Source organism: Telmatherina bonti (assembly GCF_933228915.1).
Source record: "Telmatherina bonti genome assembly, chromosome: 24".
Classification (NCBI taxonomy): Eukaryota; Metazoa; Chordata; class Actinopteri; order Atheriniformes; family Telmatherinidae; genus Telmatherina; species Telmatherina bonti.
The window spans coordinates 9,957,314-9,980,516 of record NC_136633.1 but is presented as its reverse complement, the minus strand read 5'-3'; the positions used below and the strand labels follow the sequence as shown (position 1 = coordinate 9,980,516).

General features: G+C 40.2%; 1 protein-coding gene across 1 annotated transcript; it reads left to right on the top strand.

The window, feature by feature from the left end:
• Positions 1-207: 207 nt before the first annotated feature.
• Positions 208-22,185, top strand: runx1 (RUNX family transcription factor 1; the record flags this gene model as incomplete). Its single annotated transcript, XM_079264036.1, has 8 exons — positions 208-235; positions 2,107-2,258; positions 2,332-2,442; positions 7,709-7,865; positions 12,048-12,152; positions 17,331-17,552; positions 21,401-21,523; positions 21,632-22,185. 8 exons carry the CDS (start codon positions 208-210, stop codon positions 22,183-22,185), a joined length of 1,452 nt encoding a protein of 483 aa, XP_079120162.1.
• Between the last annotated feature and the right edge of the window lie 1,018 nt (positions 22,186-23,203).

Genomic DNA, 23,203 nt, shown 5'->3' with positions numbered 1-23,203 from the left:
AATAACAGAAAGTCTTTGGTGTGTCGGAGTTCTGCTGTTCGGGCGCGCGCTCTGACATCCGGACAGTCCGGACGGGACGGCACAGGTCCAAACCAGGACGACTTGCCATCGGCGCACGAACTGGATCTTTCCGCTTCGGACACATCAGGGGGTGATCCGTGAAGATCCAGAGGAGTTCCGGTCCAGTTGTTCCGCTCCGGCGCACAAATGGTGTTTCTGTGGGACGCAAAATACGGTACCGGTACCAGAACCGTTCTACCTTTCCTCTAAATCAGCTGAAAGTTTCTTTTCAGACAACTTGAGTCCAGTGTGTTGGTTCTGTTCTGCATCAGAACCAGAGGTTCTGACCCGTCCATCCAAACACTCCACGTGGAAAACTTTTCCCCGAACTCGAGTGGGATTTAAAACGTTTGCCAGGAAATTATTCACATTTCTTGTTTTTATTAAAACCCAAATAGGAAGAGAGTTCGGTTTGCTTTGCTTTCCAACACATTCAGGCTCGTTCAAAGCGCGTGCGCGTGTTATATGAGAAAATATTCACATCATTTGATCCCACTTCCCTTCATATCAATTTCTTCACATTTAAACTTTTACATTTAAAAGGTTGATTTTAGGAAGCAGACAGAAAAATATTTCTTGTATTTATTTAAAAATATATATTAAAATAGAAACAATCTGATATTTTTTAATAGAAATATATTTTTAAAATGAAAATCTTAAAAATATTTTATATGAAAAACATTTTGGATCAAATTATTTAATATTTTTTATTGAAAATATAATTTTTAAATTATAAGATTTATTTATATTAAATATTTTAACATATTTTTATTAATATGTATATTTTTGATTAATTTATTTTAAAGCATTTGTCTAAAATATTGTAATTTATTTTCTTCCATCCCAAATGTCTGTAAACTAGCTAACTAACTAACTAACTAACTAACTAACTAACCCTGATAAAATCATCATCATCATCTTACTCGTCATAAATTATCTTTTTAATATTTTAAAGTTTGAATTCAGTGAAATAAAAGAAAGAAAGAAAGTTTTTATTGTTTTGTTTTTATCATTTGGACAAAAATATCAGAAACAATGTTTTTAACAAATAAGGTTGTTAATAATTTATTAATAGTTGTTAAATGCTTAAAACCTGAGTCAACGATGGGACAACAAACACTGGTTTCCGGCTGCACGTTTACGTCCACAAATATTTACCAAATTTTATCAGAAAAAACCAAAAAGTTACTTCATAAACAGCAGAAATTAAAGATTTATTCTGGAAGAAAAGACGTTTGTTTGCTTTAGAAATGAAGTTTCACATGTTTAGTCTGCAGAACCTCCACGTGCACGTGTGTGTGTGTGTGTGTGTGTGTGTGTGTGTGTGTGTGTGTGTGTGTGTGTGTGTGTGTGTGTGTGTTTGTGGCTGTGGTTTCTGACTGCAGATTTCCAACATGTGGCTTCAGTTGTGGGTTTTGGCGAACTGACAAACAGAACCACCGACACTGCACACACACACACACACACACACACACACACACACACACACACACACACAGACATGTGTTTCCCACGTGTTCTCTGTTTTAAACCCAGCTGCTGCCGGAGAGGTCAGAGGTCAGCATGCTGTGTTTTCTGATGACATCATGATGTTTCTTCCTGTAAAGAGAAAATGCTTCTGCTGAATACACACTCTGGTATTCAAGCTAACGGTTGGTGTGTGTGTGTGTGTGTGTGTGTGTGTGTGTGTGTGTGGTTGAGTCACTCACAAGCAGCGTTGTCTGTAATACATCTCTTTTAAATGAAGATGCAGTTTTCTGAACACATTATCGCTGCTATCGGCACCTGATCGATAATCAATAAGCTGATTGGAGTCCTTCAGACACCCTGCAGAGCCTCGCTCCTTCATTCACGGATCAATAAGTCGAGTAAATGACGATAAACACAACTGGAACGCGTGTTAGATCATGTTTAAACCATGAATAAAAGTGTGAATAATTATTGATTATTGGAAGGTTTGACGTATTGATCGATGTATTAACGTCGATCAGAATGTTTTCTGATCAGTTTCACGTCAGCTGAATGAGATGACCTTTGCCCCCCCAGACCCAGCTCCAGGCCGGCGGTACACCCCCCCCTCCACCTCGCTGGCCTCGGGGGCCAAACTGACGGAGGCCCTGCCGCTGGGGGCCCAGGAGGCCGGTGGGGGGGCCTCTCTGGTCGGCAAGCTGCGCATGGCGGAGCGCGGCGTGGTGGAGGTACACTGACGATGAGGATGGTGAAGAAGACGCGTGTGTGTTGGCTGGAACTCAGACTGATGATGTTTTTCAGGTGATCTCAGATCATCCAGGCGAGCTGGTGAAGACGGACAGTCCCAACTTCCTCTGCTCCGTCCTGCCGACGCACTGGCGCTGCAACAAGACGCTGCCCATCGCCTTCAAGGTGTGTGTGTGTGTGTGTGTGTGTGTGTGTGTTCAGGTCTACACTGACTCTGCTGTTAAAACCAGATTTAAAGGTGGAGTATGTAAGAGTTTCAATATTTTCAAAATAAGTTAACTAAATAAATAACTACAAACATAATTAGAAAGTTTTTTTTAAACATGTAGGTTCCAGTCTGTCCATATTGGATGTGTTATTAAATTACAAGTTTAATTAATGACAAAGACTCTTCTTAAATGTTTGCCTACCAGTAAAAAAAAAAGTGCTTTTTGTCATTTGTCATTAATTAAACTTGTAATTTAATAACACATCAAATATGGACAGACTGGAACCTACATGTTCAAAAAACTTTCTAATTATGATTGTAGTTATTTTATTAGTTAATTTATTTTGAAAATATTGAAAATCTTACATACTCCTCCTTTAAAGAACATTTCTGTAAAAAAATTTATTAAAATGAGTTCAATTTAAAAATTAGTTAACTACAGTTGTGCTCATATGTATTCATCTCCTTTCATTAAAGAAAAGCTGAATTTACAACAGTCACTCAAATAACTGGAGACTTAAAAAAGGAACAATAAGTAAAAATTTGCAAAAATATAATTTAGTAATATAAGACACTGTTTTTTTCATTTAATTGAGTTGAAAAAAAAAACAAAGAAACAAATGTGTCGTGGACAAATAGAGCACTTTTCTGTTGAACAGTGGGACAAAATACCCGTCAACAGGTGCAGAAGTCTGACTGAGAGGAACAGAAAACACCTGACTGGAGCGGAAACATTAAAGGATTGTTCAACTAAGTATTACTTTATGACTGATGGAATATGGAATAAATTATCTTATTTGTTTGCTTTTTAAAAAAATATTGCTATTGAACCAAAATTAGAAAATAATGTTGTGAATTTCATAACATTTTGATTTATTATTATTTTAGTCAATTTCAGCTTATTTTACAGGCAGCTGTTTTTTTTTTCCTTCTGTAATGAATAAATATGAACACAACTGTAGGTTTTCTGTGTGACTCATGATGAAAGTCTGCATCTTATTTCCTCTCATGTGTTTTATCTTCATCTAACAGTCCAACACATTAATGTTATCGCTGTGAGTTTCATTTAACCAAACCCTGTAAAGTTCACACTAAGTAAAAAGAAGAAAAGAAATTATTTTCTTTTAATAATAATAATATGAAGAATTATTGTGTTGCAATATGTTTATTATGTAGCAACGACAGTAAAAGGATCTAACAGTGATCTGATAAGAAACTGCATTTTTCACTCATACCACCATTTTATACACGCAAACAGATGACTTAAGCAAGTTCACTTCCTCATTTTGTTAAATAAAATGTAATAAAATTAAACAAATTTTTTATCTGCACTGAAAAACGTTGCTTTACTAAACAGCATATCAGGCTGTTTAAGGGTTAAAATGCAACTGCTGATAAGAACTGAAACAACGACAGAAATCATTTTATCTGTATTTATCTCGGCAGGGACAAAAACATAAAACATGGTTCATAAAATTGTCTAAAATAAACATCACGCCTTCGGGTTTGTAGTGAGGCTGATGTGTGCACCCCCGTCCCGTCGGACTCCCCGGGTCGACGTAAAAACCAGAGTTTACAATAAAATGTAAGATACGAAAAACGGGAAGTAGCAAAAAATATAAAGATGTGGAGAGAAAAACAGAAGAATATAAGTAAAAAAAATTAAAGTTTGAGGAGTGCGTGTGTGTGTGTGTGTGTGTGAGATCCAGGATCTTTACATTTAATATTCAACCATTTCTTTGTATGTGTAAAAATTTCTCACTGAAAAGGATGACATGTTGCCATGACAACGGCTCCAGTTCCAGCTCCGTGACTTTGTTGAGACAAAATGTCTCCGGCAAGATTCCCGTTAAAAATCAGCGACTTTATAAAAATGATCCTTTATATTCAGGTGTTTCTCAAACTGAATGACACACAAAAGAAAACTGAAGGTGTGTTTTAGTGCAGACGTTTTACTGGTTTTACTGGTGAGGATGAAGGTATGTCGGTGGAATCATGATGCTTTCTGTCACATCGCAGCAGGACGTCCATGTGGGGTCCATCTGGGCTGCGTACTAGGGTCCCACATGGGTGTGTCCAGTTTGTCTCACCTGTTTTTGCTCGTTTGGGTTTCAAGTTGATTTTACCAGAATTTAAACTGGGTCCCAGTTTTGGTCCATTGGGCAGCCCACATGGGTTCTCCATGCCCACTTAGACCTCCCAGATCCCTATGAGACTCATCCAGTCCACATGGTCTTCATATGGGCGCCATGTGCCAATATAAATCCTTAAGATTGGTTCGATGAGTGTTTTATGTGTTTTATCTATGTGAGTGTGTGTGAAAAGTGAGTATATGTGTAAGACTTTGGGTAAATTCTATATTTTTGTATGTGAAGGCAGGTTTTTCACCTTGTTTTATTCTTGCTTTTTATTCTGTAAAGCACTTTGTGCTACTTTTGGATGAAAAGTGCTGTATAAATAAACTTTGATTGGTTGATTGATTGAAATGTGGCCCCTGTGGCCCCACATGGGCACGCTGGCTGGGATTTAACCCTGAGAATATATCCTCTGATGTTCTTAGATGTTTTTAAACACTGTGAACATTAATCCTGTCGTTGTGGAGAAGTTCCTCGTTTGTTGTCAGTCTGACGGGATTAAGGCGTTACTTTAATACAAACCGACTTCTAACGTCGTTCTGTCAAAACGTCAGAAAGTCTGATAAAATCAGAATCTGTGTGAACGACGGTGAATTTTACAGGGTTTCGTCGGCTTCACTAAAGCATCTGGGTCCTTCCATGTTCAGCGTCGCCTCACACACTTTGCTGCAGAATTCCCGCATGTATAGATGTTCATGGATGTGGAGGTTTTCCTGCACTTTCAGACCAAATGCTTTTATGAAGAAGCAGCTTTTAGCTGAACAACACATTGATTTATTGAGTTTTATGCATTAGTGTTTGCACATGCGTGTGTGTGTTTGTACATTATGCTTCATTAGAGTGTCATGGGCGGATGTCACTACCTCTCACTGGTAATGGAGGCGATCAGAAATAACCTTTAAAATGCTGGTTTTTGTTTATGATTTTTTTTCCTCAGTTGGATTGCTAATCTGCTCAAATCAAGGTTTAATTTCCGGGTTAATCTTAGTTTGGCAGCCGCCGTGGGCTGCGGTTGTTTGCTGGGAGAGTTGGCGTGTTGGAAGAAAAACGGCTCAGAGTGGAGCATCTGCCCCCAACGTTTGCATACTGACTCTTTAGTGAGATTAGCGTTAATATGAAAATCAGCTCCATGTTTGGTTACAATGAGCTTTCTAATGTTACACCTGTGCTGTGAGAAAGTTTTCCCTTTTTTAAAAGTTTTCTTTTGTAATTTGCATTATTTATATGAACTGTAAGCGATCGGAGAGATAAAGGCTGAAAGAAAATCTTCCACTTCATTTCCTTTGGATGTTGCTGCACATGTAAGCATGAGACAGCAGCAGGTCTGAGCTTAGCGTGCTGTTTGGCAGGTGAAGGGTTTCTGGAAACATCTGGGTAAAAAAGCACAGCTGGAAAATAAGCAGTGATCCAGTTGCCGTTTGTATTAATGTTTTTCCCCACATGCAAACAACTTACAATACAATGCAACTTTATTTATAAGGCACTTTAAAAATAACAATGTTGACCAAAGTGTGGGGGGTTAACAAAAATAAATAACATACATTCGGACAACTTAGAAGAATTACAAATATCTAAAAGCAAAATAAAAAAAATAAAAAATAATAATAATAATAATTTAAAAAAAAGATAATTAAAAAAAAATCAAATTAAAGCAATTGAAATAAAATCTGATTAAAAAAGTCAACTTATTGTGCAGATGCATATTTGTATCTATGTTTGTATCCATTATCAAACTCAAAAAATCTATGTTTGATGGTGTCTAGATCTATGATCCTATCCATGTTTTTACCCACAGTTGTATCACGGATCATTCCACAACAATACCCATGACTGTATTCATATTCATATCCATATTCATATTGTTCATCCCCATGATTGCATCTGTTCGTCTTCATTCCTACGATAAAATACACATTTGTACCTCTGTTGTAAATAAGATCAAATCCACGATTGTGTCTGTGTTCATATTTATCGTTGTGTCCACAATCATATCACCATTCATGCTTGTGAGTCCCTGTTTATAGATAGAAACCATACTCATGTTTGTATCCATGGTTATCTCCATGGCAACATCCATCGTATCTTTTTCAGCAACAGGGAAGTTTCACGTTGTTTCCTCATTAATCGATAAGTTTGTTCTATTCGCAGCGGAAGGAAATGTCTGTTTTAATCTTGTAAATCCGTTAAAAGAGCTGTTTTATCATTTTTTTTCACAGTAAATAAGAATTAACGGCCATCAGCAGGATTTTTAAACTAACACCTTCAGATTTGACATGTGGCGCTCCAACATGTGAAGTGTTCATAACTAAACAACTCGTGGGGTTGTTCAGACCAGATGGTAAAAGCAGAAAGTGCAACGTTGACGTATGAAACAAGTAAACACACCAGTAACCAGGATTAATCCCCTCAGAGCATGGTGGGAAAAGTTTTTAAGCATGTCATGAATATTGTTCATGTATTCATATATAACATGACATTTCATGATGTCTGCAGCTTCGCATGTGGGTCACTGCCTAGTTTCTTACATCCATGAGTTTGTTTAGGGCAGAAATCTGCAGCATTTACTAACAAACGAGCCATTTTAAATGAAGAAACTTCACATATGTGGGGTTAGGTGTGTCCCTCAGCTGGTTTATTAGTCATCTGAATGACAGAGAACAATATGTTGAAATAAACCAGGTTCAGTCAAAATGAATGAAAATAAAGTCTGGAGTTCCACAAGGTTTAGTTTTGGGACCATTATTATTTATTTAGTTTATTAACAATGTATGTGACAGCTCAAATTCCCCCTGAAACAATGAAATTACCTTTTTTTACTTAATTTTCAGCTTTGTACTTTGTAACTGCAGAGTCTTTGCTGTGGAGGTAATGACTTTTTTGTGTTTGCTCATTTCTCACCGTAACTCGAGTGCAGCCGCTGGTCAGGATTGTTGGCAATTAACATAAATAAATCTTTCTGGAAGAAATTATGTCCCATTTTCCTTTAGAGATGGACCAGCGCACCCCTGGTTTATACAACAAAATGTTCATAAGTTTAACAATCTGAAACATTCATGCGATGGTTTATGTCTTTCCATCCCATCTCCAGGTGGTTGCCCTGGGCGACATTCCTGATGGCACCTTGGTAACAGTGATGGCTGGAAATGATGAGAATTACTCAGCTGAGCTTCGCAATGCCACAGCTGCCATCAAAAACCAAGTGGCCAGATTCAACGACCTGCGTTTCGTCGGGCGCAGCGGAAGAGGTACGCGCACACGGACACAAGCGGACACAACGCACCGGTGCACGCGTGGTCAACACAGCTGTGCATGCTCAAACAGAACTAGCTCATCTGATCTCTGGTTGAAATTTAATAGATCTTTTGTACAAGCAGCTCAAATGATGAAGCAGGGGGAAGTATGTATGAATAAAAACATTGTTCGTTTCACTTCCTCCTCACATCTCAGTCCCTGTCGGAGTGCCTCGCCCCCTCTCTCTCTCTCTTTCTCTCTCTAACGGACACACCGGACCACAGTTACTCTAAATCAGCCATAGGCAAATGTCCCAACTTATCTATTTAAAACACCAGTGCTGTGTACACAACCCTGCCATCACTGTCACACACTCGCGTTAATCTGCAAAGTTCTCCCATCTGACAGGAAACACGCCAGTAACTGTCAGCGTGTTACAGATTAAACAGAAAAATGGACATTTTTATATTTCATACGCAGCAGATAAAGTTTAGGAGGAGGAATTTGTTTTTATGCAAATTTTATTGCAGAGACAACAATGAGGGCCATTTTCCAGGTGAGTCGAGGTGCTTCAGTGGGTGGATGACTGCAGAGTAGGAAGAGATAAGAAACTCTTTTATTGGTTGTTTTGCAGTTTTCTGGTTCGAATCCCCTTCAGATCTGACTTTACTGTGGGTTCATTCATAGCAGCTGTGGGATTTTCAGTTCAATTCAGCTTTATTTGTATAGCGCCACTTCACAACAATGTTGTCACAGGGGACTTTACACACACATCATTTCAAGCCAATTCATACATATCCTACAATAGAAACCAACTGATTGCATCGAATCATGACTTGGATCCAATCCCCCATCCTGAGCTGCACGCGGCGACAGTGGGAAGGAAAAAACTCCCCTTTAACAGGAAGAAAACCTCCGTTTGTTGATGACGAGAGGCCGTGAAGTCTATATTCAGCTTCTACTACAAGGTTATCCTCGTTACTGGAAAACCAGTGTCTGCAGGTGTTTCTGCTGGTAACACTGGTCTCAGTTCATCCTTCAAGTTTAAAGATTTCCACTCAGAAATCTGCGTGTTTGCTGAAAAGCAGGAATTCAGAGCTTGGTTTGTTGTTTGATACGAAGCAGCGTGAGGCGACGTTTAAAGCAGCTTCTCTGTTGTAAACAGTCGGAGTGGGAAGTGGTTGTTCCAGCTGCAAACACCAGTGAGCGGTTTAGTGGTTTGACTGGTGGTTTCACTCGCTGCATGTGTGGGTGGTGGAAGCCACAAGGCCAACACACATAGTCATCATGGGTCAGTCTGCCTTAACGCAGTCTTGTCCTGATGATGTGTGCAGCGCTCACACAGAAAGTCTGAGACACCAGCAGGTTGCTGGTTCTATCCCCAACTTCCATGTGTTGAAGTGCCGCTGAGCAAGTCACTGAACTGCACACAGTTTCTAGTGCGTGTGTGCGGTGTGTAGTGTATAATTACATTAAAATTACATTACAATTAAACAATAAATTAATCAGTTTTTATGGATTAAAATCAATTATTTCCAGGTAAATTGATCTGTATAAAAGTTTGTTTTGATAAATCCAAATAATTTAGAAAATTCAGCATCATTCAGATGATTAGATTGTACTGGTGAAAGGTCTGGACTGCAGGTAGACCAGTTCTCCTGTGAGGCCATGCTGCTGTGATGGATGCAGGATGTGGTTCAGCATTGTCTTGCTGAAATCTGCAAGGTCTTCCCTGAAACAGACGTCGTCTGGATGGAAGCAGATTGATGGAGTTTAAGGGTAATTCCAACGTTATGGATTTTACATTCAGATAGAAAATTAGAAAGTGAACTTAAATTTGACAAGCCATTGATTTGAATTGGAAAATTGAATATTCATAGTTTAGTTACAGTCATTGAAAGAAAACCTCCATGTGCTTTTCAGCGTTGATGGAGCTGCATGTGGACATTATATAGTGCTTTTCTACATGCTTACATTGTGCTACTTTAACCTGCATTTGTGGATTTTAGGGTTTCACAGACTGACTTCTTGAAGTCTTCCTGAGTCCATGAAGGGATTTCCAGAAAAGAATCATGTTTGTTTTTAATGCAGCTCTGCCTGAAAACCCCTAAATCTCCAGTGTCCAGTTTTAACCTTCAGCATTGTGCCATGCGCACAGAGATTTCTTCTAATTCTCCAACTGTTTTGATGAAATTATACACTGTAGATGGAGGGATCTTCAAAGTCTTCAGAATTTTACATTGAGGGACAGTTTTATCGTATTTATCTGTCAGTATATATATCTTACAAAACCCACTGAAATTAGTTTTCTGCTTTGAACCCATCACTAGTTACACCTGTGATCATAAGTTTGGAGACACTTTCCCATTAATCACAATGGGAAAGTGTCTCCAAACTTATGAATAGTAGTGTACACTAGGAGCAGATAGCTGCCGTTTTCTGGAGCCCGAGGAGCAGTTGGAGGTTAAGGGCTTTACTCGGGGCCCACAGTGGTTCACCTGTCACCAGCTCGAGGACTTGAATGTTCTCCATACCCACCTCTCACCATGAGAACAGTTCCATAAGTCTGTCCCAGGTCTATGAACCTCTATCTATTCTACCATCCAAGAGGCTCTTCCTCTCTGAAATGCTCCTTTAAACCCAGTCATGTTACTGAGTGAGGAAACATCTGCTGCTGGTTTCAGATGCAGATTCAGGATGTTATTCATGTGCATGTGTTTCATATGTCACTCGCTTTAAGTCTCTTTCTTCCTTCCTCTTTTAAACTGGATCATTATTTTTCTCTTCCACAATTAATAACCTCCCACACACATACACACACACACGTCTATGAAAAGTCTTTGCGTGTCTGTGTGTGTGCGTCATTCAGCCAGCTGTCTAACAGACGTTACAGCCTCTGCTGCTGATTCCCGTCCTGGAAACTGAACATTCCCGGTTTTTCCTAATCAGATTACCACCAGCACACAGTGGTCACCCCGCATGGATGCTGCCCACAACATATAGAATATGGCTGTAACGTGTGTGTTGGTGGGACACGAGGAGAGTTTTAGGCGCCATCTGGTGGCCACCATCAAACATCTGCAGCAGGGGTGTCCAAAGTGGGTCCTGGAGGGCTGGTATCCTGCAGGTTTTCCATGTATCCCTGCTCCAACACACCTGGCTCACATTAAATGGATCAAAATGAAGTTCTGCACAGGGATGGATTCATTAGAGTCAGGTGCGTTGGAGCAGGGATACATAGAAAACCTGCAGAACTGTGGCCCTCAGGGACCGGATCTGGACACCCCTGGTCTACAGTAAACTTCTGGCTCTTCTTCTAGTCAGGTTTCTTTTCCTAAACTCTAAAATATACATGATGTCAGAGACACGTTCAGAAGTAATCGCATACACACACACACACACAGAGCTGATATATTTAGAGGAACAGCTGACGTACTGATGCGATGATGTTCTGAGATTAAACTCCAAACTTATTTTAATTAACTCTGAAAGAAAAGTGAAAAGCTTGAACTTGAAGAGCTTCTCCTTCCTCCTTCAGTAAGTCTTCATCAGCTGTTTAGTCTGCTGCAGATTTAGTTGTTTGTTAGCGCGAGTTTATTCTGTGATGATGTGAGACATTTCTGCATCATCATCATCATCATCTGCTGGAAGCCATTTCCTGAACTCTCTCCCCACTTCTCAGCAGACAATACAAGAGAAAAATGTACAACACAAGTCACAGGACAGGGTAGCACATGTCCTGGATGAGCCCCCACTAATGTTTCCACCCCTTTGTACCCTGGACAAACTCCATCAGAGGTCGTAACAATCATTATCATCTGTTTGGTTAAAATGTGTGTTTAAAGGACGTTTCCTTCCTCTGATACAGCAAATCTCTGCAAGAAATACATTAAATTCATCTGCATGATGACTTAAATTTGAACCTAAACAATTAGAAAAACACAATTTTCTGATTTTAAAAGGTTTGTTGGATCAAATCAATCCTTCCTGAAACAATGTTGAACCTCTCAATCAGTCCGTTGGACAGGCACCTGGATTATACCCCTCTCCTGGACAAACTGACTTTAAACCAACACGAGTCACATTCATGACAGACATGCAGCAACTGTGATCACGAAGCCAAACAACCAACCAATCCCATCAAGAAAAATCTTCAAGCGTCATTTCCTAATTTCTTCTTCTCTTTTTTCTGTTAGGAAAGAGTTTCACTCTGACCATCACCGTGTTCACCAGCCCTCCTCAGGTGGCGACGTACCAGAGAGCCATTAAAATCACGGTGGACGGTCCCCGAGAACCACGACGTGAGTCCCGCTGACACACCAACCCAACACCAACAGATTTCTGTTTGGTCTCATTTGTCTTCCAGTTAGATTCATGAGCACAGACCAGTTTATCAGACCACAACAGTACCAGTACGGAGCCTCTGTAACTGGGATCACTGCTCAGAAGTGATATAAGGAGAAAGAAGAAAGAGCACATAAAGAAAAATCAAAGCAAACTAAATTAATTCTAATTGAAGCATCTTTTCATTCAGACTGAAGCGCTGCTCAACAAAAACACACATTCTATATAAAGTCTGCAGATATGATGCGTTTAAATCAAAACGTTGCCTCATAGTTACATGCTGCTAGATTCTGGTTTATTTCAGAATTCAGTTTAACTGCAGTTTTATGGTTTATTTTGGTCCCCATGAAGAACAGATGATTAAAAACTCAAAACCACAAACTGAAACTTCCCCGTCATCATTTTATAAATAAACAGAATGAGTTTCACCATCAGACGCAGTGATGTAGTGAAGTAGTGATGACTGGTCATTCCCACTTCTGATTTCACCAACACATTTGGGGCTTAAATAAAAGTGGAATTTCTGGAATTTCATCTGACATGTCGGTATCATCGGACCTTAACGATGACCACACGGGAAACCAAACACAGATATGAGAACTAGAACAAAAACCCAAACAAAACACACAAAAATGTACCAGATTATACTTTTACGCTGAATATTTTGTCCGAATAATTCGCACGTCATTATTATTATCAAATCAACATCAAGTCAGTGGATGAAATTTAGTTGTTTTTCATTTTTCTAAACAGAGGTTGAGTTGAGGTCACATCCGACAGATGCACAATCAACCATTAAGAGAAAGCATGTTAAGAGCGTCACCCGAGCTGGTTGGGAGTTATGCAAGTGTTGGCCCTGTCCCAATACCCACAGTACCATCCTCGTGCCCCTGGAGTGCACGTTTGTTTAAGGGTGTCCCAGTTTTCCAGAGTGGATGTAAGCCCCGCCCCCTTTTGGACCCTCAGTCCACATTTTGGTTGAGTCTGCATTCATGCAGACTTTGCTGAAGCATATTACCAAGAATTCATAACTGCATGTGACATTTTGAACCAAAAAGATGGAAAACTGGTGATGTTTGGCAATTAAGCTCCTGTACCTGTGTAAAAAAAAAAAAAAAAAAAAAAAAAAAAAAAAGATTTTTCAAGTACATCCCAGAAGCCCACAGTATTACCATTTGAGTGAACTCCATCACAGCGACGAAAGTCTGGCGTATGAGTCTCCTTCAATGCCACTGTTTTTTCTTCTCAAAATGTTGGTTTGTTTCAGTTTAATCATCATGTTTAGCAGCAATTAAAGGGAACACAAATGTACGCAAGTAACCATCCCTGTCCAAATTCTGCTGTTTTCTCACACTGGTAACCTGCACACTCAAACTCTTACGTGCACTTCTACCAGGTGCACACTCCTTTTTTACCCTGTCCTGTCCAGAATCGTAACATACAGAATGGCCATCTGTGTGCCATATTTAGCCAGACAGATTACTCTACCAAGGGAAACATGTCATACATATGGCTGCCCTTGATGTTCTTAGTATTTTTATGATTATTTTTATTGTGATTCTTGGTCCTGATACGACAATGCTAAACCTGGCAGGGAGAGAGAAGGTAGAGAAAAGAAGAGGAAAAGAAAGAAATCACAGTATTTGCAAAAAGAAACATTTATACATGTATACACAAGCACATAAACTACTACAGTACTATGGCTCTACATGATACATCTGCAGGGAACAACACATAAAAATCAGCAACATTCAGTAGAAAGAGGATAGAATACGGCAGTAGTGCAGTGGACCATCTAGAAGTGAGTATACTCTCAATTTTCTGTCCTTGTTTTAAAAACAAAAAAAAAGTAGCCCTGAAAAACACTGTTTCAGAAAAAGTGACGTGTAAGACTCGATTTAGTCTACTTAAAAAGTCCATCAGTATATTTGCTCATTGTCACATCATTTCTGCTCTTCGGTTTCAGGGAGGAAGAGTTATAAAAGCACTAAACCAATACTGGCACACAGACTAGTGAGAGACAGGCTCATAGACATGTATACATATAGCTTTATTATGTCTATGTTCAGGCTGAAGTTAACGCAGCTGTTGTAGCAAAGGTAACCTTAGCTGAGCTGCTGAGCAACGTAGGTACACGTGCAGGGACGTTTGTAACTGAAAAAGCAGCATCACAGGGAGTTTAGAAGTGGGTATACTCAATGCTGACTGAAAAAGAAGTGGATATACTCTGTATACCCGTGTATACACTGGACACCACACCACTGTGTGATCATGCGGCACAGAGCAGAGGAAGCCCCTGGACTGGAGCCCCAAGGCGCGACGGAGCAGGGGCACTGAGTAGCACATGGTGTTGGCGAACAAGCCCATCAGGTGCCAGACGCCAAAGTGAAGGCCACATGGAGAGCCAGCACCCCACAGACCTGAGGATCACCCGTTACCCCCCGGCAGAGCCCCGACCATGACTGAGCAAGACCAGCCCCCCGAGAGCAAAACCACCATTGGCCGGCGCCACCACAATACCAGGACTGGGCACCCCAAGGACAAGGACATGTCTGTAGCCTGTGGTCTGTGGAAGCTTGTCAGCAAAGATTAGAATATAAAAGCCTTGTATTAAGTCTTGAAATGGGTTGAAACTGGGATGGTTCCAGTAATTGGCCAAAAAGTAGTGAATTTAACGTGTAAAGAGTTTGATACAATCACAATGAGGATGAAAAATGGTTGAAGTGTTTTATATTATAATCGTGCAATTCAGTTCAATTTATCTAATTCAATGCAATGCTTATATCATTATGATTCAATTCAATTCAATCCAATACATTACTAATAAACCAGTCATTCATTCTTTATTTCTAAAGCACTTGCAAGAAAATCTTGCTTAATATTATATCATTATGATTCAGTTCAGTCCAATTAATCCAGTTCAACACAATATATTGTTCCATGATCCAGTTAGGTCCTATTTAAACCAATAAATGATATCATTATGATACAATTTATCCTGATAAAAATCAAATACATTATATCACTGTAATCAGATTCAGTGCAATATGTTGTATCATTGAGATCCAATTCAGTCCAATTCATTATAGTTGAATTCACAGAATTCCAGTTCATGAAGAAATAGCTTAGCTAAGGAAAACATCAGGTCACACGATCTTGCCTTTGATCCTATTCTCCATTCTGAGCTGCATGAGGTGACAGTGAAGAGGAAAATTTCCATCAACAGGACAGAAAACCTCCACCAGAACCAGGACGGACCTCCACCTGGGAGCTGAACTACATAAAACCCTTAATGTAGAATTTAAAGAAGAATTTATCAGGCCCTACAATGGACTGGCGAGCTGTCCAGGGTCTACCCTGCCTTTAGCCCAAAGACTGCTGGGATAGGCTCCAGTTTCCCCGCGACCCATAATCAGACTAAGCAAGCGGTTAGGATAATGAATGAATGAATGAGGAATTCATCAGGCTGGCTTTAAAGAAAGACTGTATCGTTTTTTTATTTATGTTTCTACTTCAGATTTTCTGCTTGTTTTTATAAAGCAACCTGAAAAATAATGGATAGTATCATAATGACTTAATTTGCAGTAAAAATGTGATGGCATAGTGTTTTAAACAGGAGAAGAACAAACAAATTCTCCACTAAGTCAAACAGGAAGCTGATGAAACGCTGACTTCCTGTCAGCTCACTGTGATGCAACTTGGGGAATTCTACATGAAAGAAAATAGAAACTAAAGACAGATGTGGATTGAAATGTTGCTTTGATAACAAGTGCAGGTGATAAACTGATCCATGTTGGTCACAGGAAGACTAATCAGCTGTGAATAACCATCAACCAGCTATTACAACACACACACTTCCCACATAGGGAGGAAGTGTGTGAAGATCTTTGAAGTATGTCTTAGACACATGACTTACCAACAGCACAAGCATGCACATGTGCACACACACACACACACACACACACACGTGGGTATGTCTATATTTGTAGCACATCTACTCAGATACCATATGCAAAAATTGTCTGGTTATTTTTATCTCCATCAGAACTGTTGAAGGAAGCCGTGCAGAAAGTAATTAGATCACACCTGAAGGGGCCATGTTTCTTTTATAAGTTCCCCATCCACCAGGGGGTGGTATCACGTATCGTGACGCTTGAAGCGCGGGTTATTTAAGGGTCATGATTTTAGTTGCACGGTTGTTGTTAATGAGGGAGGAAAAAACAGTTTTTCTACTGTACGTTCAGCAGGTTGAGTGACTCTGTTGTGCTTTTGATCTCAAAACCAAATGAACAACAGAAAGATAATAAATACCGACTTGATCCCACGACAATGGAGAGGAGTGATCACTCTTGAGGAAGTACCATAGACTGTATATAAAAAGATGGGTGGAGCCTCCGTGACGTCACCCGTAGGTTTCTGAAGAGCTGTATTGAAGCTCGGTGGGCGGCTCCTACCATCACCATCTTGGCAGGGGCATGCGCGTCGTCTCACCCGGAAAATATAAATATGGGCAAAGAGGTGGAGCTGAGAGGGCGGTTGTGAGCGTCGTGGTGGATGATTGACATCGAGCGAACTTCGAGCTTTCTGTAGCTAAGAGCTAACCGAGCTAACCCTGAGATAACAGGAGCTAACCAGCTAACAGAGGTAAGCGGGCTAAAGCTAAGTCACATTGTTAACCGGCTAAAAACCGCAGTTGTTCTACGTTCTTCTGACTTGAAGCGGGAGATTAGTACCTGTCAATCAAAAGGACACGCCCCTAAATATGCCGAACTTCAAGATTAAATCACTTTTAAACGGGCGGGTTAGAAAAAAATTCACTCCCCCAACAGCTGTCATGAAGGTAAACCTGACCTATAAACCGAAAATGGATTTTTGTACCAGACTGTAAACATGTTTATTTCTGCTGTGAAGTTGGTCTTTTTAACATGGGAGTCTATGGGGATTTGCTCTGTTTTGGAGCCCCTAGGGGATGAAGAGGGAACTGCAGTTTTATGCACTTCCGCTTAGGCTTCACTTTCGGAGGTTGCCGCTTGGGAAGTACTCATTAAGCCATTGACAACCAGTAGCGCGTTGTAGATATTAAACGACAACACTTGCAGCTGCAGAATCTTGTTTAACCTTTTGTTTCTCTTCAGGTCACCGCCAAAAGCTGGACGAGGTCAAACCTGGATCGCTGGCGTTCTCAGAGAGGCTAACAGAGCTGGAACAGCTAAGACGGAGCTCCATGAGGGTCACACCTCCTCATCATCATCACCACCACCATCATCATCATCATCAACCATCTGCCAACAGCCGCCAGTCTGCAGCTCTGAGCTCTGCTACGTTTTCTAGCCCCACACACTCCCAGATATCTGCTGGTAAGACCCAACAGCCCACGGTCATGACTGGTATGAAAAGAAAGAAGAAGAAAGAAAGAAACTTCCGCTTCATCCTTATTAAGCTATAAAACACAGTTTTATATTCAGTTTAGCATGATGTGTAACCTGCTGCTGTTGACTGGTTGTAAAAATCATCACTTCCTGTGTGTCTCTGTGGATTTTATGTTCTTTAAAGTATGAATGGTAAAACCGAAGCCTCGTAAAGCCTGATTAGAAAAACTTCCAACAGCTTGTGGTTAAGTTTTACACTAGGCTGTGACAAACCCATTTATTTGAATCAGTTGTGTTGCAGCAGAAAAACATCCAACATCTGCAGGATACTAGGCTGTGTGTTCTAAATGTAAGGCTTGTGAACTTTCACTAACTTATCTAAGGGGGATAAAGAGGTGTTTTGGTGGATTTGGTTTACCACTTTGATAAGGCACCTAAATTTAGATTTTGGAAATTGAACCATCTCTAACTTAGTTTCTGGATGCCCAATATAAAAGATGTCTAAATGTAAGGTTTAAAATGCTAAAAAAAAATCTTCATAAACAAGCAGGATTAAGTGGTTTTCATCATCAATGGAGCCTTTTCCAATGTTGCAGGTTGTGGTTTTGTAGACACTAAGGGTGCATTCACATTGGGATAGTCCGCTAGACTCAGTCTGATTCGGGACTTGGCTCAGTTGTAAGGGGGTGTATCCATTCATACTGAGATCACAGTCATGCTGCACTTTGGTCAAACACACCAAACATTTACAATAATATATCCCCATTCTCACCAAAGGTGGCGCTGCACTCGTCTTTAGCAAAAGAGAGGACAAGACCGACGTGAAGAAGAAAACTCTGTTGCGCGTTAAAGCATGAAACTATCGCTGTTTTGGGTTTTTTATGTTGTCTCATGTCTCATGTCTTATGCAAGTATCCTGCAGAAAGACACTGCAACAAACGGCGCAGTATGAACATCAGACAAGGCCAAGGACTCTTAACGCCATTGCTATGCCCACAATGCAATGTTACACCAAATGCAGGAAGTGATTTTTTTTTTTGTAGTCCTCTTCCTGTATTTGGTCCGCTTGAAATGGGCCAAGACCTGCGTTTGTAGGCGGACTGAGTCCACTTCTTTAGTCCTAATTGGAATTCGTTTGGCACGTTCACAGCTGCCCAAATGAAGCAGACTTTCGAGCAAACAGACTTGGATTCAAATGAAAAAGGCAGATGTGAATGTGCCCTTAAGCTCCATTTCCAATGGATCTGGCTCAGAATGGGACAGTTGGTGTAGTTTCGTGTGGTAAACTTATCTCTGTCGTATGTCTGCAGCCAACTATGTCCTTACCTGGTGGGATATAAGAGGGATAGCGAAGGATGGAATAGCTATGTAATAGCTCGACATCATAGCAGCATAGCAAATTACAATGAAGACGAACATGGCTCAGAAACAAGGAGGAGAGTGGTGGACATTCTGCAGTTTGGGTTTTTGTTCTTAGCATGTGGCATAAAACAACAAAAAGTCTGTTTAAATGTGACACTGTTCCTGCTTTGTTCTTAGTCCAGAGTCGCATGAAAAGAAAGGATTCTTTCCATCAGACATTGGATTGCAGTCTGTCAGGCTCCACCCTTTAGAATGGTAAGGTTGGGACCCCAATGGAAGGGTCCAAAGAAAGTAAGGCAGCTTGTATTGGATATTCTGGCACCTTTCCCAGTTTTTGCATGCAGCAAGTCTGACCAAGCCGAACCACTTGGTGGAAACGGCTTAAAGTGTTTTCACAGACAGTTATTTCTAGAAGTCTTCCTGAGTCCAGTCAGGGATTTCCAGAACAGAATCATGTTTGTTTTTACTGCAGTGCTGCTTGAAGATCACTGAGATCCAATACTGATCTTCAAAGATAATTCTCCAGATTCTCTGAATTTGTCAGCATTTCCCAAGTACCACTGCCCTGCATGTTTTAAAGGTAACCCTGTCTTTAACACATGGAAGTTAAATGAGTGTCTTATTAGCTGGCTTGCATAGAACTTGATGAAAAGGTTCATTAATGTGAATCTGGTGTGTTGGAACATGTCTAAGACACGCAGGGCTCTGTAGAATATCCACAGTGTTCCAGTCAGGAACATTTTATCTGAAAGTGAACCTTTATCCAGCAGTACATCTGTGAGACTCTGCCTCTTTAAGGTGCTCTTTTCACACCCAAACATGCGATACTGATAATTAAACTGGTTTTGTTTCTTGTGAAATGGTTCGTTTCTTATCAGTGAAGTTCCTGACAGAAACATGAATATTGTGTGTGAATTTCCCAACATATGAATCAGACTTCTTGGTTCCTTCTTGTGGTTTTTGTGAGATCCATTGTGGTTGGTGTGCGCGCCTGTGTTTGTACACTTGAATATGAGTTGTGGTTGCCGTGGATACTCTGTGTGGTACCATAAGACAGAATCTGTTCCTCTTTGGTCTTCAGTGGTAATGTTTACGCGTGTGTGTGAGGAAGCAGGTTGGGAACCAAGAAGGAAATGAAAGTCAGCTGGCAGGAAGAGCTTCTGTGAGAAAGAAACTACTTAAAAGTAAAAATGTTTTCTTTCTTCATCCAAATAATCCTGAGTTCAGCTAAAGACTGAAAGTCACCATGGCAGAAAATTCACTTTAAATAAATTCAGACTGACAATATATTCAAAACAAAAAGCTGTAAATTATTTGGAATTGCAGTATTATGATATTTCTGCTGTTCCAGTCATCATGTAGAAGTATTTACACAGGAGATTACCTCTTCTCGTTAGCTATATTTACATGGAAAGATAATTCATCTATCTGATTGAAATCACTCAGATCAGAGATTCTATCTGACATGTTTACATGGCCGCTGGACAACGTGATCTGATCAGTGTGTGTTTACATTATGGACAGGTCTAATACAATCATAACCCTTCTGATGTGCGCAGTGCTGACCAGTTTGGGAGAAGATGGGGTGTTTTTTTATTATTTTGAACCCAGAAACCTCAGTAATCCTTAGCTCTTTCAGTTTTTCTGTCACCATCTTCCCTGAAACTCATTACACCACCAAACCCCCATGGTGGTCCAAGCGTGTGCAGAAACAACATCCAGAAAGGATGCTATTATGAGAAGGTTCAAACCAGGCGGTGCCCAAGTCCTGTCATGGAGATCTACCATCCTGCAGTTTTTCTATGCATCCTTTTCTAAACCACCTGCATCAAATGGCTGAATTCCTTAATCCAGCTCTGCAGAGGCCTGGTAAGGGTTAGTTGGAAGGGGTGTGTTGAAGAACAGATGCATCTAAAAGTCGCCGTATAGTAGATCTCGAGGACCAGACTTGGGCACCATTAAAGCACCCCTCTCGGTTGCTTCTTTGCTTCTCCAATTTTCCAAAATGTGAATGATAAATGCTGTTCTTAGACGCTAAATATAGACGCTGTGGGCAGAGCTCATTAACATATTTATATATTATATTGGATGAGGAAAGAGAGTGTTAATCAGTTGGTATTAAGATAAAACTTTATCCAGAATTCATGACTTTTGGGTCAGAATCTAACCTTGTTGTTAGCCTTGTTTTGAACACTATTTCAATAAAGATTAAGAGTTTAAATCATTTAAATTTGATCACATATTATCAAATAACAAAATTAGTCATTTTGGGTTAAATAAATTTTAGTTTAGAGTTCACATTAAATAGCTTCATGATTTTTTAATGTTCAAAAATCCTTTTATTCAGCAAATATCATAAAAATTCTGTTCAAATCCATTTGATTCAGTAAAAATCTGTTCCATTTAAAAAATTAATTAGTTAAATAATGTATTTACATCATTTTTCTCCATCTTATCTTTTATTTTTCTTTCAGATTCCAGGCAGATGCAGTCGTCTCCATCCTGGTCCTATGACCAATCATACCCTTACCTTGGCCAGATAACCACGCCCACTGTCCACACAGCCAATCCTCTGTCACCTGGTCGTTCCTCTCTCAGTGACCTGTCCTCGCGGCTCACAGGTAAACCCGCTCTGGTTGAGCAGGAAAGGTCAGATTCCTCAGTGTTTGTTATCATCTGACCTTTGACCTCTTACTTACTCTCAGGTCCTGACCTCACGGCCTTCAGTGACCCCAGAATGGCCCTAGAACGACCTTTTACGTCCCTACCTTCCCTGCCTGACTCTCGTTTTTCGGACCCCCGGGTGCACTACCCCCCAACAGCAGCTGCTTTCACCTACACTCCATCCCATAACCCTGTCTCCAATGGTGCCCTTGGTATCACAATGGCAACAGCCATGGCAACCACCCCAACAGGGCGTTACCACACATACCTGCCCCCTCCTTACCCAACAAACACCCCCCACCAGGCTCAGAATGGGCCCTTCCAATCCACCTCCTCTCCGTATCACCTGTACTATTCCACCACCGCTGGCTCATACCAGTTTTCTATGATGGCGGGGGGCAGTGGCGGGGGCAGCAGTGACTCACGCTCACCACCAAGGATCCTGCCACCATGCACCAACGCTTCCACAGGCTCCTCCCTTCTGCACCCCTCTCTGCCCAATCAGAGTGACGGAGTCGGTGTGGAGGTGGAGTCCAGCCATAGCAGCTCCCCGACGAATATGGCTGCGGCTGAAGCCGTCTGGAGACCTTACTGAGACCTCAGAGATGGACTTCCTGTTTGTGACGTCTGACGTTGACAAGGATCAAATTTACCACTGAACTGAAACATCCGTCACTGTTAATATCTAAATATATTGATTATTGTTTAAACAAATAGTCAACAAACAATCTGAAAGATTGGGATCCATCCGGGAGTCAGTGTTTATATCCTCAACATCACCACAGAACCTTCCAGAAACATCCCCGAACTGTCGCAAGTACTGAAGATATGAACCCAGTTTGTTTAGATAGAAAATGCATGAAGCTGCACGGAGCCAGGAGGAAGACAAATAAATCACAACATTCAGAATCTTTTTGTCATCATGTTTACAATATGTTCAACACTGATACATAAAAAAAGTTGGGAGACTGTAAAATGTAAATAAAAACAGAATGCAATTATTTTCATGAGACCATATGTTGTTCTCAGCACATCAGATGATGAAACTGAGACATTTTATCATTTCATGGAAAAAGTTAAGCTGCCTGTGAATCTGCAGGATCAACATACAGCTGTGCTCATATGTATTCATCTCCTTTCATTGAAAAAAAGGCTGAATTTACAACAGTCACTCAAATAACTGGAGACTTAAAAAAGGAAAAATAACTAAAAATTTGCAAAAATATCATTTAGTAATATAAGACACTGTTTTTTCATTTAATTGAGTTGAAAAAAAAACAAAGAAACAAATGTGTCCTGGACAAATGAGAGACTTTTCTGTTGAACAGTGGGACAAAATACCTGTCAACAGGTGCAGAAGTCTGACTGAGAGGAACAGAAAACACCTGACTGGAGCGGAAACATTAAAGGATTGTTCAACTAAATATTACTTTATGACTGATGGAATATGGAATAAATAATCTTATTTGTTTGCTTTTTTGAAAAAAAATTCTATTAAACCAGAATTAGAAAATAATGTAATGATTTTCATAAAATTTTTATTTATTATTACTTTAGTTCATTTCAGCTTATTTTAATTTAAGGCAGCTGTTTTTTTGTTTTTTTTTACCTTC